Source organism: Glycine soja, chromosome 13 (genome assembly GCF_004193775.1).
Source record: "Glycine soja cultivar W05 chromosome 13, ASM419377v2, whole genome shotgun sequence".
Classification (NCBI taxonomy): domain Eukaryota; kingdom Viridiplantae; phylum Streptophyta; class Magnoliopsida; order Fabales; family Fabaceae; genus Glycine; species Glycine soja.
In genome coordinates, this window is record NC_041014.1 from 15,821,447 (window position 1) to 15,841,123 (window position 19,677).

At 30.7% G+C, this 19,677-nt stretch overlaps 3 protein-coding genes across 4 annotated transcripts; all 3 read right to left on the minus strand.

Moving 5' to 3' along the window:
- Nucleotides 1-729: 729 nt before the first annotated feature.
- Nucleotides 730-2,292, minus strand: LOC114381946. Its single transcript, XM_028341178.1, has 5 exons — nt 2,022-2,292; nt 1,849-1,938; nt 1,596-1,745; nt 1,058-1,258; nt 730-970 (listed from the first exon to the last, which is right to left on the minus strand). Exons 1-5 carry the CDS (start codon nt 2,178-2,180, stop codon nt 866-868), a joined length of 705 nt encoding a protein of 234 aa, XP_028196979.1. The 5' UTR covers nt 2,181-2,292; the 3' UTR covers nt 730-865.
- Nucleotides 2,293-6,755: 4,463 nt separating this feature from the next.
- On the minus strand, nt 6,756-10,641 carry LOC114381956 (pectinesterase 31-like). Of its 2 annotated transcripts, XM_028341185.1 has the most exons (6): nt 10,360-10,641; nt 9,958-10,062; nt 9,392-9,469; nt 8,641-8,828; nt 7,645-7,818; nt 6,757-7,100 (listed from the first exon to the last, which is right to left on the minus strand). In XM_028341185.1, the coding sequence occupies exons 1-6, from the start codon at nt 10,600-10,602 to the stop codon at nt 6,938-6,940; spliced, it is 951 nt and encodes a 316-aa protein (XP_028196986.1). In that variant the 5' UTR covers nt 10,603-10,641; the 3' UTR covers nt 6,757-6,937. The 2 variants fall into 2 exon arrangements, with proteins under 2 accessions (XP_028196987.1, XP_028196986.1); XM_028341186.1 differs by lacking the exon at nt 9,958-10,062 and having other exon boundaries at nt 6,756-7,100.
- Nucleotides 10,642-12,267: 1,626 nt separating this feature from the next.
- On the minus strand, nt 12,268-13,107 carry LOC114381631 (plastidial pyruvate kinase 2-like). The gene has a single exon (XM_028340884.1). It carries the CDS (start codon nt 13,105-13,107, stop codon nt 12,268-12,270), a length of 840 nt encoding a protein of 279 aa, XP_028196685.1.
- Nucleotides 13,108-19,677: the final 6,570 nt, after the last annotated feature.

A 19,677-nucleotide genomic window follows, 5' to 3' on the forward strand; every position in this document is an offset into this window, starting at 1 on the left:
TTTTAATATCTCGAAAGCATTGAACAACGTTGGGATCGATATCATAATTTATCTAATGGATTGAGTTTAACTCAAATAATTTATCTAACTCTTAAAAGAAGTATTTATATCGTATTTCTAAGTGACATATAACACAGCCTATGTAACCAGTGCATGCACCTTAGCATGTTTACAATTTTGAAGTTTGAAAGAAAATCAAAATAAAAACGTGTTAGAAAGAAAATCAAAACAGAAACGTCTTTTGAAAACCACACGATATGCATTGACACGTCCTGTTTGGAAGAGTGGTAGTTGATCTTTTTATCGTTTAGTTGTAGTCTAACGATTTTCAGAACATATTCAGCAAAATTAACTAATCAAATTTGTTGCTTGTCAAACTGTATAAAGCAAGAAAAAGAAATTAAGAACCATCTTACTATATATGTTGCTTGTATATTTGAACTAAACAGAAAACTATTGACCAACACTCCAAAGTATTTCTATTTATTTCATCTCTACGTTTTTCCTTTCATATTCTATAAAACACCTTGTGAGTTGTTGTTATTAAAATTCAAATTATTATTTTGTTAAAATAAGAAAAAGTGGAAAAAATAGGCTTAAAAGTCATCTAATCACAAATTACTTTAAAAATCATATCTATCACATTTTTAATTGGTTCGCTAACACAAGATAGAATTTAAAGTCATAAAAACGTTAAAAAAAAAAAGATTCATCCTTGGAACAAAGTACAAACTGAAAACCAACACCTAACATTTATTAATAAAAAAAGATCATATTTTCCTTTTCAAAGAATCATGACAATTAATCATAATTGATATGTTGTTGCTATCAACAAGTTGTTAACAATTACAATGGAACACCAAGTTTATACAGAGTTCTTCTTGGATTTGTTTCTCTTGAACCTGTTATAATCTTCCAATAGTCTACCATGGAATTCATGCTTCATTTCATCCCACACTGTTTTGAAAATCTGTTAATTAATCAGCAAGTCATCAATAATTTGGTTTAAACAAACTTAGAAGAAAGGAACTAAGGAAGTGAGCAAAGTCAATCTAACCAGCTCTATGGCATCTTGTAAGACATTTTCAGGAATGAAAGCTATTGCTGGAGAAGCACAAAAGGTTATCGTCATCACCATTTGATTCTTGAGCCAACTATGTTTTCCCTTCCTTTCTGGGTATAAAGAACCTCTAACATCTATGCTGATTTGGTAAGGATCCTTGTAGAAGCTATTCAGGCCCTGTAGCTCCCACCTTATCTGCCAAAGAAAATGATTATCCCAACAAAGTTTAATAAAAATGAAACAAGTTACAAAGTGACCATGCTATATGACCCTATTTGGATACTCTTTTAAACAAGTACTTCCAGAAGAAAAAAAATATGAAAGTAAAATAAATTAAACTTTTTCATAAGTTAAAATTAACTTATATATAAATTAATTTATGGAAATTCTTTTATTTAGTTTTTCCAAAAGTTGATTTTAACTTCTGGGAGAAGCTTAATTTATTTTACCTTCGAATTTTCTTCTCTGTCCTTAATTAGTGACAAGTTTATATATCGAAACAGAACCTATATGTTACAATGGAAATGCTTACAAAGTGAAGCTCAAGAACTTTGGGGACATGATGAGGAATTTCAGGTGGATAATCTTCTCCATTAGACCTGAATGTTAACCTGACATCTGCTGTTGGATTGACACTCAAAAATAAGCATTGTATGGGAGGCATTTTGATCCTCCACTCTTCCTGCACACATACATAACACCACAAGCACTGTTAGATAACAGGGAAATATTCCCTAGTTTCTTTCCCATTCTAGATTATGAGGGAAACATGTGCAAGTAAGTACCTCATTGAGCTGTTTAGTTGTTCCTTTGTCATCAGAAAACACAGCTCTTAGCACTCTGTGCTTGTCATCCATGTATTGATCAAAGGAAGCCTGAAAAGAGCATTAACATATATGTTACATTCACCATCAATATCATAGAAGGGAAGGATGGAGAGGGTGAGAATGTGATATACCCCAGGCAATTCATGAAAAGGAACATTGGCATTGCTTCTGAAACTGAATGAGGAAGTTTTCTCACTCCTAATGGAGTTTGATGCTGCCTTTCTATGACAATGCCTTTGCAACTTCTTTAGCAATAGATGCTGGCAAGGAATCATGAGAAGGCTTGCCATAATATAGTTGACACTTGACGCTGAATATATCTACCTAGCTTTATAAATCAGATGCCTTCTCAATAGAGCACGGTATTCTATTGGTACACTATTTTCCTTTGTTAATGTGTATATCTCATATATATGTATTCATGGCATTTAACTAAATTGGGCTAGTTTCAATTCGTTTTGTAATCCTAATTAATCATAAGTTTATTTAGGCAAAGAATATACTGTAATAAAATAATGGGATACAATTAATATTCTAGTGATCATTATCTTTTTAAATTAATTATTTTTGAACGAATCCAAGGTCAATACTTAGTGCGTACAATGTAAGGTTGCTACCTTAGGACCTTGGAAGTCACAGATCAACTCCGGGGGACATGCTATATTTTTTTTTATTCATAAAAATTAAAGATAAATGTTAAAAAATTTATAATAATTCATGTCTTTTATTTAACTAACTGAATTACCTATGATAAAAAAGACATATATAATTATTTTTCTTGTAACTTGCTTGTTTTTTGGAACTTGTGTCCCTAGACCAAAGTCAAAATTAATGTCTCAAAATACTAAAATTTATTTAATGAGTTGGTAAAAGGGACATATAAATGTATTCTTTCTGCTGTTATTTCATACACACAAGTCAATTTCATAAACATCATATCTACATAAAAATAATTTTTTTTGGCTGTGTTTAAGGAGTATAACATATACTATAATTAGTCATACCGAATTACTCGTTATATATATAATATTCAGAGTGTGTGACTTCAATACTTAAGAAAATGTTAACTAAGACTTTTCAGAATTACTTACGGATTGGTTAAGGGATCACTTCCCTTTGCTAAAATGGCAACAAAAGCTTGCAAGTAAGATAACAGTTTGCTTTTAAAATGTCTGCCTAATTTGTGGTCCACGTAGCCGATTTAGTGGAAGGAAAATGAAAATCAGTACATATATATAAGCCAATAATTCTATATATATTATTGGAGACAATTTCCATTCTCTATCCTACCTGAATGTTAGGAATAACTTTTTTTATTGGATATTTGTAAATTCGTATGAATTGGTATATAGCTAATTTTCTTATTAAATAGCACCACTCTAGAAGGAAATATGTGGTCCGGGAAACCCTAATTTGGTTTTGGGGCTGATGACTTGAATGTTAGTGTTCTTGCGTGTCGGCAACAACAAATGGCAAGCAAATGAAAGTAAGATATTTGGCAAACTATGTTGGGCAATAAGTTTAGAATATCTAGACGCAAGCCCACAAAACTCCAAAAACATTAGCATCAACGCAAGATATAATCATTTTGTAAAAAAGAATGCCAGATATCTGTGTAAATTAATATTTCTATTTATATGAGTTTAATTTAGATAAGCAGTTCTTCCTCTTAATTTTTTTTTATAGATAAGTAGTGAGTGTAATAGAAATTTATCTTACTATTCATTAAGAGAATGACGTGATAAAATAACTAAATCTTAGTAATAAGTATACGGGAAACTGTATTTTACGAATAAAGTAAAAAAATTGACTGGAGTAAATTAAATTCATATTTATACTAATGGAATGAATCTAACTAGGATAATTAAGTACGGGATGAATGCATGATTATTATAAATTCTTTATTATCGTCTTTCATTTTTAAGGAGAAGAAAATTCATATTCATATTAATATTTAATGTAGAATAAAATATTAATAGGAAGGGAGTCATTTTGTACCCTTCAATTAATATACAGAATGATTGAACCTGAATCGTGGATAGTAAGTACGATTATAACTTCACAAATTATTAATGACATCAAAATACTATAATGATCAAGCTTCAAGTCTTGTAAAATATTCCATTTATGTCCCTCGATTATGATATTACTAGATAAAAATCCCGTATTGCAGAGAATTTTTTTGTGCGTGTCACAAGAGATAAAAAAAAAGAAGCAAAACCAACATAAGAAAAAAAAGAGAAAAAAGACTACTATATTGTTAATAAATTAGTACAAATAAAAATAAGTATATAAAATATAATAATATCATAATAAATGCTTCAAAATAAATTATTAAAATGTTTATGTAATAAAAAACATTAGTTTAAATTAATGCAGGATAATAGTCTCATGGTATAATTTAAAAGTGAATATGTTTCTTTTTTTAAAAAAAATGTAATCCCTATTTTTCTTTATTAGTTGTCAGAAAGTTTGTCTTTATTTGCACATGTTTAGCTCATCTGTTATTTTTCTTTTCAATATGTTTTTCTTTAAGTAACCGGTTCTTTAACGGAAAAAAAAAGTAACCGATTCTTTATAATAGAATACTACTATATATTCTTTAAATTTATATAAAAAAAATATGTGTATATTAATAAAATTAAATTTTAAAATATTTAGTAGAATATTAAATATACTTATATCAAATTTGAGAAAGATAATTAATCATATTTTTAATTGAGAAAATATTATATTAAAAAATATTAAGTCTAATGAAATTTATTTTGATTTGTTCATTCTCCAAGAAATAAAATTGATGTGAAAATTATATGAAATGTATAATTAAAAAATATAGATTTATAGTTATTTAGATTTGAGTATTATTTTTTTACTGTGAATTTTATGTTTACATGTAATTGAATTCTGTGTGCTTATAAATAAGAATTTTTAAATATTTTTTGTAAATATTAAATTTTAAAATAAAATATTCATTAAATATTTTTTCATTTGAAAAAACTAATAAGAGTAAAAATTATTATTATTATTATAGATTTTTATAAAATTAAATTAAAAATAGAATATACTCATATATAAACACAATAACTAATTAATCGTAAGAAATTAAAAAAGTAATAAAAAATATAATTTTTGTAAAGTTATTAATATATATATATATATATATATATATATATATAGCACATAATTTTTAATAACCTTTTAATTCTTTTAACAATAATATCTCTTAAAATAATAGTTGAAATATATTTTTAAAATAACATCACTTTATGGTTATATATAAGCATACATATTTTTTAGTTTAGGACATTTTAATTTTATTTGATTTCATTTTTTTTTATTTTTCCCTTAATCTATTTAATAAACATAGTAATATCTTAAAAATATATAAATTTATTGAATAAAATTTTCAGATTCCTTTTTCAATACACCTATTTATATCTTATAATATAAAAATGACACTTAATACATTTGTATTTATAATGATGTTACATATTTTAAATATGTGCATAAATGATATAAATAGACATTTTATCATGTTATATTTTTGGTAGTTGTATAAAAAAACATTTGCATAAATTCTATAATAAAGACAACTAATGTGAGTTATTTAATCCTTCAATAATATTATATCAAATTGATTTAAATAAACTATTATTACAGAGTTTAAATTTTAATTTAACAATTGTAAAATTTTTAAGTAAAATTTAATTATATATATGTATATATAAAAGATCATATCAGAATGATTATTTTATGAAAATGACTAATTTCAATAGTCAGATTAAAATGATAATAAAAATCTTTCATATTATTCTCTCTCTATATATTAGTATTATACAATATAATTCTATTTTTATTAGAAATAAAAATAAATATTAAAACAAAAACAAAGAATAATAAATTTTTTATTTTAATTTATTTAATTTCGAATTAATATAGACAAAAATAAAAAAATAAAAGATTATGATTAAAATATTTTAAATTTAAATTTAAATTTTATTTAATCATAAAATCTTCATAAGGTTTACGAAACATAAAATAGATAGATTATGTTACTTGTAACTGTCATTTGTTGTTTTGATGCCTATAAATTCTTCTTAAACCGAATCCTAAGGGCTTGTTTATTTAAGTTTTCATTTTCAATTTTTTCACTGTTAATTACAAAACTGCTATTTTGTTTTCAATCTATTTCTTATTTTAATTTTCCTCTATTTAAGAAATAAAGTGAAAATGACATACAAGTTTAAGACCCAAATGTCAATTTACTCGTCATAAGCCTTTCAAAAAAAAAATTACTCGTCATAAAATCCGCTCAAGGATAAATGATTTCCCAAATAATAAATATTTTCTGATGGAAAATGTTTTGTGGACATTTTATAATTATCATTTACTTCTGTACAGAAATATAAATAGAAAAGAGAAAATATATAGAATAACTTTTTTGGAAGAATAATAAATATAATAAATGATATAACTTTATAAAAATAAAAAAATAAAGCGTGTCAAATAGATTTTACAATATTAAAGTATCTATATTTCTTTGTGATTCATGACATGCCCTTAATTAATAGAAATATACAAATTTGCTTATTTTCTTAGAAAATGTTATCCAGTGTCGATAAAGTCCATATTAAACAAACAAGAAAATATATTTGGATTTTATCATTGCAAAAATATATTATTGGGGAGAGACAATAAAATTTTAAGTCTGACTAAATCTTAAATTCAAGATTAATATTATAATTGACCTAAAAGATTAAAACTTGTGGAAATATTTTAAGGTCTCTCCGGAAAGTCAAAAAAATTCTAACTACGGTGATTAAAGAAATATTTAGCGAAAAGAAAGTATTTATTATATTAAAAATATAAATTATTTAAGACTTATATTTTTAAGTAGGTTTATTAAATATTTCTTGACTAGTGTCTTAGAACTTCTCGGGAAAACAAATTTTCCCTTATTTGGATATTAGCATGCATCAAGCACTCGAGCAATGTCATTAATTAACTCTTTGTTTGGGACCTTATAATCCAATGTCCTCAACAATTTTTAAGCAGAATATGGAATCTTCAGAGCCATTCTTTGAGCAAGCCAAGGTCTCTCTGATTCTGGGTCAATGAAGCTATGCATGAGAAACTGCTCTGCTGCTTCAGCTTGTAATTCTCTAGCCCATTTTACTCGTTGGGATGGACACCAACCAGGTCCAAAACACCTGTTATATATATTACCAAACTTATTGAACTCAATAAACAACAATTTTGCATTGAAGGCAGGTGAAAATTATTTCAATTAAATGCAGGATAAATTACACTTTATCCACTTTTTCAATTTTCAACTTATGCCTTAAATGTTTTTATAATCCTCTAAAGTTCGGGTTAGAATAAATAAATATATATATATATATATATATATATATATATATATATATATATATATATATATATATATTAAATTCTCTTATCTTTACTTAATTTAGTTATATATATTAAATATTCAAATCAAACTTACTTTTGAATGTTTTGGTTACAAAATATATATTTTTCTTTTACATATACACTGTAGTTCACTGTCATTCAACTTAAATTTCTACTGATTGCAGTCAGATCCATGGATTTAGTATGAAGAAGATTTGTGTCATATATATATATATATATATATATATATATATATATATATATATATATATATATATATATATATATATATATGCAGTACCTACAACTATTTGATATGAAAGAACTGATAAAATAAATTACCTGTATTCATAGAAGCAAGCAGTTTTTTCATTCTCAATTTTCCCCCAATTATTCCAGCCAGCAGGCTTTATACATTGATCCATGTAAGTGAATGCAAAGACCACTCTTGCGAAAGGTCTCCATGGTCTTCCAAGATATGCATATGAAGTTCCCCCATTACCTGTGACAACACATCTGCAATGACACCCGAAAATGTAAGGAACCAAAATGTTAAGAACGTAAGAAAATGTATGTTTATTTGTAATCAGTAATGAAAGTACTCGTGGACAATTCAATTCCAAGTCTCAAAGGACTTAAAAGTTGTAACAAAGTAATTAGCATAACAAACAAATATTGTGAAAGGCAGAAGAGCGAAAAAATGACAAGGAAGCAGTTGCTTTGATAAAAAAGTAAATAAGTCAGGTGATACAAAGAAAGTAGTATGAGATTCAAAGATTTTTATCTTCACATATGCAATTGTTTCTCTTATTATCATCTTGAAGTTTATATTTACTCTAAAATCAATTGAACATTCTAATATAGGATTTCTGAATTCATAGACTTCTTAAGGGATAAGATCTCCATGCTTCAAGGGAAATAGATTCTTGTTTAAACTTTAAAAACCATGGATTTCTGTTTTTATTTAAAAAAATTATAATTCATGGATCCATATTTCCCGTACTTCTAAACATTTGCTAGCCACTCTACAATATTCTTTATAAGCATGATCATTTTTTAAAATAGCAAGCTCTAATGATCAGAACCATTTATCATAAACAAAAAGGATAAACTTCAGCACCTAACACCTTGAGTTCACATCACAAGAGTCCAGAGCCAAAAATTCTGCCTTGGAAATTGGGAAAGAAAGCAAGAGTCACTATAATTTTCCCCCCAATTCACATTGTTGTAGGGAAAACATGATGCTTTGGAAATGTGTGTTTCCTTGTTGAACATGTTATAATGACTAAAATATGTTGGAAGAAGATAAGGTTGTAAATACTAGACATGATCACACACCTGAGGAATACATAACCAGTTTTTTCCTGTGGAGAGTTTCTGCTTTGAGCAGTTATGAACCCTGCGGACTTGCAATGGATGTGACAATGTTCCAAGAGTGCAGTACTATTGCCAAATATGAAGTCCACACTTCCTTCAATATAACAATCTTTCAAATATTGTATTCCATAATGTAAATATAGTGTGTCCTGCAACATAATTACGAAAAAAGTTTATCAATACCTTATCTTCCTTTGATTATCCTCAAATGAAACAGAACAGGAAATGGTGTACAAAATCATCTAAGTCTACAAATCATGGTACCTTGTTAATTGAAGATATCATTATTTTTACACAACAGGCTATAAAGGATACATGCACACTATGACTTACACAAAGACACCATATCCAACAAAGGAATCACTTGACCAATGTACTTTAAAAGAGTTTCATATGCAAAGATGAAATCTTTGAGAGTCATCGAATTCTTTTCAGCAATTCAACCTGCCTAAATCACCATATAAATTATTTTAAGAAGCCTAATTAGTTGTATGTTAAGTTTAAAAGAGTTTCATAATTAGAATTCTGACAGATCAAAATCATTTAATCATAGATTTTTATATATGGGAAGATTATTGATTTTTGTAATAATTATTTTAAAAGTCAAATCTAATGCAATTTCTAATTAGTTGATAATGTAAAAAAAAAAAACATGACACTGGAAATGCGTAAAAATTAAACGTTTGATTAATATATGAAGTGAGTGAAGTACCTGCCATCCAAGGAACCTGCAATTATAGAAAGCACAACGATCTACTGTTACTCTAACTGCTACTGCTTGCCCTGCACCCTGATGGAGGAAAGAAGGAAACAAAAGAAACAGCGTATAAGGTTTTTGTGCCTGTCAAAAGCTATCTGCATAAAGCTTATTATGAAGATACTAACTACTAAGTAGTTTATAGATGCATAAAGCAACAATAATAAAGCATCTAATTAATAACAAATAACAATCACATACATCTTAGACTAGTTACAACAAATGCCAATAGATTTCTATCTTTGGCAATCGGCAAACCCCTCATAAAGGAGAAGCTTCAAATTACAAAGGGAATCATCCAAAAGACCTTCAAATTACAAAGGGAATGTTGATCATTCATTTATGATTATATGACTAAGATTAACTTTTCTCACCTCTCACGTTTTTACTATATAAGCCCATTATTTTCTTTTTTCAAATGTTTGTATAGCAATCCGTGAAAATGGAAATAATCTGTCAATTTTGTAATTATTAAAATGAAAACAAATAAATATGCCCTAAACTTTGTTGACACGTATTACCTGAGGGGAAGAATTCTCGAAGGTAATATTCTCAGCAATAAAGTCCCCCCCTTCCACAATGATGGTGCCACAACCAAAGGTTCCAGTCCCTATCACCCTAGCATCCTGCAAAGAAAACAACAAAACTCACACCACTCATGACTCACCCCCACCAACCAACAAAACAAGTTTGAATTTTGACACAAACCCACTTCCCCAAAGGTAGAAAACATGGAGAAATTATGGCACGGTTCTAGGTCACCATAGTCTCCGTTAATTTTCATGTGACACAATCCAATTTTATTAAATGTAGTTTGTAAACAAAAAAAATTAATTAGGTGTCAGGAGATTGACCGAGACGATGATCAGGTAATGGTCCTAAACCATGTAATAATTTCTCGAGCAACATGTTGCATGTCATACCTGGTGGTGGTGGATTGAGGTGGCAGTGTTGTTCCAAGTGAGAACAGTGTCCTCGGGGCGCAGACCAACGAGGGTGATGAAGTTCTTAGTCTTTGCCACGTAGAGGGGCTGCCGGTAGGTTCCCGGGGACACCCTAATCACCGTCCGGCGAGTGTTGCCGAGTGGCACAGCATCTATGGCTTCCTGCACCGTCCTGTACTGTCCGGTTCCATCTTGTGACACAGTTATTACAAGAGCTGCCATTGTTACCTATTCGAGCTCTCCACTATCAATAACCGTTGCTTTATTCGTTGCATGTTGCACGCATCGTGTCCATTTGCATTACTATTATATTCGGGCTACGTATTGATTCTTCTTATCAAGAAATTGATACGTACATGTCTCTGCACACCTAATAAATTGATACTATAGAGGTCACACATTCCATAAATAATATAAAAAACTTTAGAGAGACAATATATAATAATTAAATTCTTAAATTATAATGTTATTCTTACATATTTATTTCATTACTTTTTTTGTTCTTATTTCTTTTTTCACTATATTTAAATTATTATGAAAAGGATAAAATTTAAATACAGTTTTATAATTGATGTTTCTCTAATTAGAATTTGAATTGCATCTCAGTAATCTATATTGATCACATAACTTTATTGGAAACTACATTATGCAGTTTATCAAGACAAAGCTCTAATTCTTATTGAAAAATAACACTACAAATTAATACCTAAAAAACTGCATCTAAATTTCATTCTTTATGTAATTTTCAGTTAAATGATGTAGACAACTTAAATTTTTAATTTTTTTTTCTTTAGACTAAAATACAACTTTGATTCCTTTATTTTATCTAATTGATAATTTTGATATTCTTATTCAAAATTAGAAACATTTAGTCTCTTAATTTTTCAAATTGTGCAATTTTGATTCAATTAATCTTCAATTTTTTTACATTTAATTTTTTCTTCTTACATTTTAATTAATTATATCATTTCTTGATAATACCTTAAAGGTTTTAATATTTTAGGTATATGATAAATGATTAATTTTTATTTTAGGTCTCTAATAATTGCATCAATATGTTGAAATTACCAATTTAAATAATAAAACATAAACAAAATCAAATTTACTTGAATGTAAATTTGAGCAGTTAGGTAAGTGCTAAATCGACAAAATTAAATATAGTACATATTTTTACTTGTAATAAAAATGTGTTAGGAATTTAGAACAAGGGGACCTAAAATTTGCGGTCTAGGAAGCCTCCAAAGCACAAAGGAGAAGAGAAAAAGAGTTTATATTTCTTATTTACCTTCTTACACGATACATATAACTAGGATGTTGTGTGCAAGATACTACAATAACATAAATGCAAAAAATAATAGAAAGGAAAATGACAGAAATAGGTAGACAACATCTTCTAGCTAACCAATGCTATCAAGCTAGCTCAACTACCAATAACTGGATTTGTTAAATGAAATCTTTTAGATGCCTTGGTGGATTGATCTTCCTTTTGGGCCTCTCATTCGTGCCTATTCTTGTAGTATCTTGTCGAGCCATTATTCCCTTCCTAACATCCCCTATGCCATCGAAAAACACTTTGTCCTCAAGATGATAGTTATGGTCAAGCTGCCAAATGAGCACCAAGTTCAAACCCCTCACTATATATATAGAACAATAAGCACCACTGCTACAATGGATGAAATACAGGACAAGGCTGTTAATTCTTATTTATGAGAAACAAATCTCTTTCATAAGTTTCTTAGTAATAGGATAGGAACATGTCCACCTAGTGCTTATTGTGTCTTCTCAAATGCAAGCTTATCAAACAAAGGTGTTTTGTGTGAGGGGAAGACCATTTTTTGTGGCAGCCACTTTGTCTATTACAATAAGTATGTGGTCAAGAAACACCACTTAAGCCATGAAACCCGTTCCAATGGAGACAATAATTGAGGTTCCAAGGGTGATAGACATCATGGTTGCGTGGTAGGCAAACATCTCACTCATGTAGTTCTTCAACACTTGACCAATGTTAGGTGGAATTTTACCACCTAGTATAGTTGCTTTTGTCTGCAATGCTACTGTGTGCATTACTTGCACAACTTTTAGTAGGAACTTTCCATGAGTTGTTTCTCCAGACAACATTATTCCATCAGAACCTTCTCGAACAACAGTTGTTATATTTGATACCTTTGTTCTGGTTGGAGTTGGGTGAACAATCATGCTGCCTAGCATATTTGTTGCCACAATAATAGCCTTTCCTATGTTACGACACAAGTTGATTATCTCTTCCTGCAAAAGTGGAACCTCTTCAATAGGGAGCTCAACGCTAAGATCTCCTCTGACAACCATAGTGCCACCAGATGCAGTGATAATTGAATGCAAATTTGGTATAGAGTTTGCACTTTCAATTTTTACGATGACATGTATATCAACACCACAACTCTTCAAATAATTCTTTAGTTCATGAACAAATTCAGCATCCTTAACAAAGGAAGCAACATAGAAGTAAACTTTGTTATCCACTTCAAATGTGATATCATCCCAATCCTTCTTAGTGATTGAAGACAATGTTGCACTTTTTTCTCTAACATTCAAAAGTCTCCTTGACTTGAGCTCTCCTCCATCAACAATGTCACATTTCACAGAATCCTCAGTCTTGGACTTAATAGTCATAGACATCATACCACCTTTCCTAAATAGCACACATGTCCATGTGGCATAAAATAGAATTGCAACTCTCTTATCCAACATCCTTTTTGGATAAGCAGAAGCATGAAATGCAGGATGTTGTGGAAGTTGTAACACCCCATTTTTTTAAAATAAATAAAGAGTTTTATTTAAAATTCAATAGAGTTTTTAGAAATTAAATAAATGAGAGAAAAGGGTTTTTGTTAATTAAAATAAGGATTTCATAGTATTAGAAAATAAATAGAGTAAAACGATATTTTAGAAAATAAAGGGATGTTTTGATTGGTTATTTATTTAATGAAAGAGTAAAATAAAGTTTCTTTTTATAAAATAAAGAAAAATGGAGTAAATAATAGACTTCGAGTACCCTAGTTATAAATAAAGACATATTAGGTGAGTTTTTACATTTATGATACATTTCTACACTTCTTCTTCCTCCCAAACTCGTTCTCCCTTCTTCCTCTCCCAAAACTCTCTTTTTTCCCGCATACACCCAAATTTGTCCCAATAAAACCACGACCCCAGACTCATTGTAGAGAGAGAAATGCCCCTCGCATAGAGACAATAAAATTAAGGCTTCAATCCATTCTCCTTCTCTCTAATGCTTGGAAATTATAGCACAACAACCAGAGGAAAAAGCTTGAGAAATCTTGGGGAACCGCTAGAGTTGTTGTTATTGCTATCATACTACACACGTGAGACCGCTTAGAGGTAAGATATGAGTTTATCACAATTGAGGTTAGAATGAACATGTGTAGGATCATTAGATGATCAAATTGGAATTTATTTTGAGATGTTTATTATATTGTAATTCTGCCTTTACTATTATAATCATGAGATTGTTATGTTTGACTGGCCAATTGATGCCCTAATGCGAATTGGTTGATAAAATTGAGTGTTCTTGGTATTTTTGTGTTTTGAACCTATAATTTTGATTTCTTTGATTTGATATGATTATGTGAAATTGTTTGAGAGGTTTTACTTCCCATGTTATAAGAAGCATTTCTGTATAATTTGTTTATATTTTGGACAAGATTTACTAGATTAGCGTGAGAATTAGATTGTTGGAAAAGTTTTTTGTCATGTTTTGGTCTCATATGCTTACTACATGTTGATGATTATAACACACACACACATGTACATAAATTGTTAAATAAGTTAGGAATTAATAGTTCAAATAATAAAATTAAATTGAAGGAAATTAATATATTAAGATTCAACGATAAATACTTTCAATGCATTTTCAGTTTAATTATTTATTAACTCTTTTTAATTGAAAATAATATAGTTTGATTTAATACATAAATATTGTGTGACATGTAAATATTAATATTGTGTGATGTTTATATGATTCATGAGGTGTGATAACATGTTGTGTTGAGATTATAACATTGTGATTGAGATTGAGTGTATGTAATAAATCAAATATGTGTTGAATTGTAAGATACACATGTATTGAGATTTTGTACATATTGAGTTGTGAGCGATGAACTATATAATCACACAATTGTAAGACCCTTTAAGGGAGACGAATTAATGCGCTACGAGTATTATGATGGAATCCAGTATGAGAACCTGACGAATTAAATCACTTTGAGGTGCAACGAGTTAAAATAGTTTTAAAAACAATTAAGTAGTTGTGTGTATTGTATAGTTCAAACTCCAGTCACATATATGATTTTAAATGCATGTTTTAATGAAATGATTAGTTATATGAACATAACATATTATATTATTAGTGTGTGATATCTATATGATGCATGAGGCGTGATAATGTGATGTCTTGGGATTATGAAAGTGTGATGAACTATGTGTAAGTGACAAGTTGAGTATGTGTTAAATTGTGAGATCACACATATATTGAGATGTGTGCATTGAGTTGTGAGTTATGAATCATACAATCACATAACTGTAAGACCCTTTAAGGGCAATGAGTTAATGCGTGGCGAGTATTGGGATGGGATCTACTGTTAGAACCCAATGAGTTGAATCACTTTGAGACGTGACTAGTTAAAATTATTTTGAGAACAATTGATTAGTCGTGTGTTTTGTATAGTTCATAGATAGAATTTGTGTGTTAAAATGTTTTATGAGTTGGACCTGAATCAGGAGGGAGAGGCCTTGACGGACTATTTGGAGTCTAGGCCTTGGGAGTAAATACATCCGGTTTGAGTGCTCCTTTAAGTCTGTGCTAATCCCACACGGTTGGAGCATTCTTGCAAAATAGTGTGATCCTGACTGGTCTCCCTATGATTTTACCTAGTGAGAGTAACCTGATTTACCAATGTGTGGTCTGTCTTATCATGTACTTCTAGGCACTTGACGAGGTTTTTCACTGACATGATACCAGATTGCATATAAGATTGAGTCTTAGTGTATTTGTTGCATAACGCCTGTGTAATGATCATTGTGACCTGTTATGTGATGGTGTGTAATGAATTATATAAGTGTGAGATGCAATATTGTATTTGAGATGTGTTATCTTGAATATGTGATTAATTGTGAAGGCATGAAATGTGATTTGTGATTAAATTCTAGGACAAGTGATGGTACGTGTTAAGTGTTGAAATGATGTGAATTATGCCAAAGTTAAGTCTTGTTATACCTATATTGTTGTTATAATTATATTATTGTTATATTTATATCATACCTATATGCTTATGTTTATCTTTATTCGTCGAGGAATGTGATGACTCACTCCCTATGTATTGTTTGTGTTTGGACCTTGTGATGATCTCAAACCTTGTTTTCGTGGGAGCATATGATTAGGCAGATTGCTTTAAGGAACCTCGTGTTGGAGGATGCCAGGACACAATGCTCTGATAGAATTTGACATTGGGGCATAGATTTCTGTTTAATTGCATGATGTTCTGAACATGTTATTTTACTTTATTTTATTCCGCTGCTTAACTTGAGTTTTTTTGTAAACTTGAACGGCCTTGTTGTGAGCCAAAAATGTTTCTAATAAGTTTATTTAGTAACTGTGAAGCAAATGTGAATCTTTTACCCACATGGATTTACTTTAATTTTATTGAATAAAATTGATTTAATTAGATTCCACAATTTATATTTTTTCATTTATATGCATGTTAGGGTAGAGGGTGTCATATAAGCATTTCATGTGGATTGGGTTAGGCATGTGCCAAATTTTTGCTCCTTATAGCACCAGAACAGAATCACTTGATAAAGGGGCAGACTAATGTCACATCTACTACACAACCTGTATCATCAAATAGTCGGCATGCATCAATTACCTAACCATCAAATAAGATGAAGTAGACATCCAATTGCTTGAGGAACCACATGGTACAAACATAAGAGTGGGGGGTTTCATCATTGCACAACAATTGAATGTCAATGTGGTTTTTCCGAAATGGTTTCATCCTGATATAATGGACTTTGAGCTTTTGGGTGGAAGGGCAAAGATGAGATAATTTCTGAGACTATGATGATGATTCTAAAATTGGTTGTGGAGACAGGTGTGGGCATGGTAACGAAGGGAAAAGGTCATGTGGAGGGTAGTATAAATGCAAGGGTGGTTGGTGGGGGATAGTTGTTTTGAGTGGTTATAACGACGATTGAATCGGGCATTGTGAAAGCAATGGGCGAATGTTGACTGGTTTTGAGATGGGTCATTGTGACACCCTCTACCCCTCACATATATACTAATAAGGAATAAAAAAAATTCAAATATTAATTAAAAGTATTTTTAAAACATTTTTTTTTTAAACAAGTCTTTCAAAGGGAAAAAAGGCTCACATTCATTTTCTTCTACATCATATTCAAACTTGTCCAAATAAATAATAAAGTATTCTCGACTCAACAAGGTCTTCATACAATTAATATAGAACCTATATCCTAATGTCACATCCTATCAGAGCGTTGTGTTCTCGTGTCCTCTAGCATGAGGTTCTTCATAGTCATCCACCTATTCATCTGCTCCCCCGAACACAAGTTCAAGATCATCACAGGATCCAAACACAACAACACACAGGGAGTGAGTTATCACATTCCTAGCTAATAGAGAAACAAGACAATTAAATATACGTATTATATAAATGAGATACCACTTGCTTAAACATAGCTCACGTAACTTCACCACTTCGTCATTCAAAATTCACTTTTCAATTATCAATCACATTACACAAGAATCCCACACTTCGATCAAGATATAATAACACATCAATTAGCAAGCATATGCAATAGTTATGCTAAGACTCAATTCTATATGCAATGTGGTACCATGTCAGTGAAAAACCACCCTGGGGCGCTTAGGAGTACATAACAAGACACACCACACAATGGGTTTGTCAGGTCACTCTCACTAAGTAAGATCATAGGGAGACCAGTCAGGGTCACGATGTTTTGCGAGAATGCTCCAACCATATGAGATCAGCATAGGCTTAAAGGAGCACTCAAACCCGGTGACCCCCAAGGCCTACACTCCGAAGAGTCCGTCAGGGCCTCTCCCTCCTGATTCAGGTCCAACCCCTAAAATAATTTTTGCATGCAGACACTGCTCATGAATTATACAATACCCACGACCTTACACTCGTGTTTTAAACACGTTCAACACAATCACACTATGATTTAACACTGGCTCCTAAATAGGAAACCTACATTTTCTCTTTAACACTGCGCATCAACGCTTTTCTCAAGATAACACTGGTCGGATTATTGTACAATTCATAGCTTACAACACAAGTAATTTCACATCAAGTGTTAACTACACACTTATCCACAACTAGAACTCATTCACAATTGCACTTCTCATAGTGTGACAATCCACCATCACATGTTTACACGTATCTCACAAATTAACACATGTTCAACTTTACACTTATACTCAATCTCAATAACAATATTATAATCTCAAAGCAACATATTCTTCTACAATTCATCACATACTCACAATTTGAATCATCATTTCATATCCTCAATATAACAATTTATATAAAACACTATCACAATATTAGGACTAAAATCCCTTAACTAATATTACACAATTATATCAAAATCATAGGTCGAAATATACAAATATCAAGAGCACAATTTATCAAGCAATTTTCATTAGAACATCAATATTTTATTTATAATCATAAAGGAAAAATTGCAATTTAATAAACATCTCAAAATAAAACCCCAATTTAATCCTCTAAGGATCCCTACACATGTTCTCACTAATCCCCAACTGTGAATAACTCATCCCTTACCTCTAAGCGGACTCACGTGTCTTCAACCAACGATAGCAACATCTCTAGCAGTTCCCGGAAATTCTTTCAATTATTCATTCGACTGCTCCGATAGAATTCCCAAACGTCAGAGAGACGGAGAAGAGATTGAAACCTCCACTTGTGCTGTCTTCATGCGATTCCTTTTTCTCCCTCCACGAATAATATCTCGCAAATCCCAACGGTGGAAGCGTGCGGAATTGAATTTTGAACAACATATCCAAATTTCACAATAATCCAACGGTTAACGAAACCGGGATCGTAGTTTTACCAAGACAGCTCTGGGTTTCTGCGGGAAAGAAAAAGGCTACAATGCGAAGGGTGTTTCTCTCAGTTCAGACATGATATCAAAATTCCCAACGGTGAGAATTCTCGGAATTGTGTTACGAACATGATACTCAAATTTCACAACGATCCAACGGTGAACGGGTTCAAGATCGTCGTTTTTCTGAGACTGGTTTGATGGGCTGCGGGAAAAAGAAAGGGTTTTGAGAGGAGAAGGGGAAAAACGAAAATGAGGCCAAAAGGAGACAGATGACTTAACATAACTATTTATACCTAGGGTACTCAGCCTATTATTTGCTCTATATTTATTTATTTATTTATTTATTTCTAAAAAGCTTTTTAAATTTATTTACGAAAAATTGGGATGTTACAATTCCACCCCTCTTAAAAGAAGTTTCGTCCCCGAAACTTGCCGAAAGATCGAGAAAAAAATATCACGCATATAATTCTCAATATCAAGTTGTGTGTCTAGTTGAAACTCTTTTTCCGTTACTTCGATCACAAGACTCCTCTGCACTTAACTACTAAATCCGGTGATCCTCGTTTACTCAATGATAGTATTTCATAAGTAAGTCTTCTCACGAGAGTGACATCTCAACTATAATAAAATGTGAAAGACATACTATTTGGAGTAGAATAATATCATAGGAGACACTAATGACAAATTGAAAAGAACAAACAAACACAAGGAGACGTGACTGATCACATGGTCGACTCTTTTTCGAACATCGGACGGTTCAAGAAAGATAATGAGTTTCGAGACTCTCACACTCTACCAATCCTAGTTCACGATGACTATCGAGAATACATGATTTGCCTACCCTTGAGTCTAAGCCTCTTCCTTCAACATGATCTTTCTCACTTTCGTATACTTGACTCATGACTCTCACTTAGGTTCAAGAATGGTAACGATTCAACTCTAAGGTTGCCTACTTGATACTAACTGGGTGCTAATTAGATAAGCAATACAGATTACTCCCTATTTCTGTAAGTTTATTCACCTTGAGGTAATCTTCACACATTTATGCTCATCATGTCACCCTATAACTTTGCACTTGAAGTTGAGATTTCAACTGTTGTTTACGATATCTAACTCTATAACTAGGACACTAGTCAT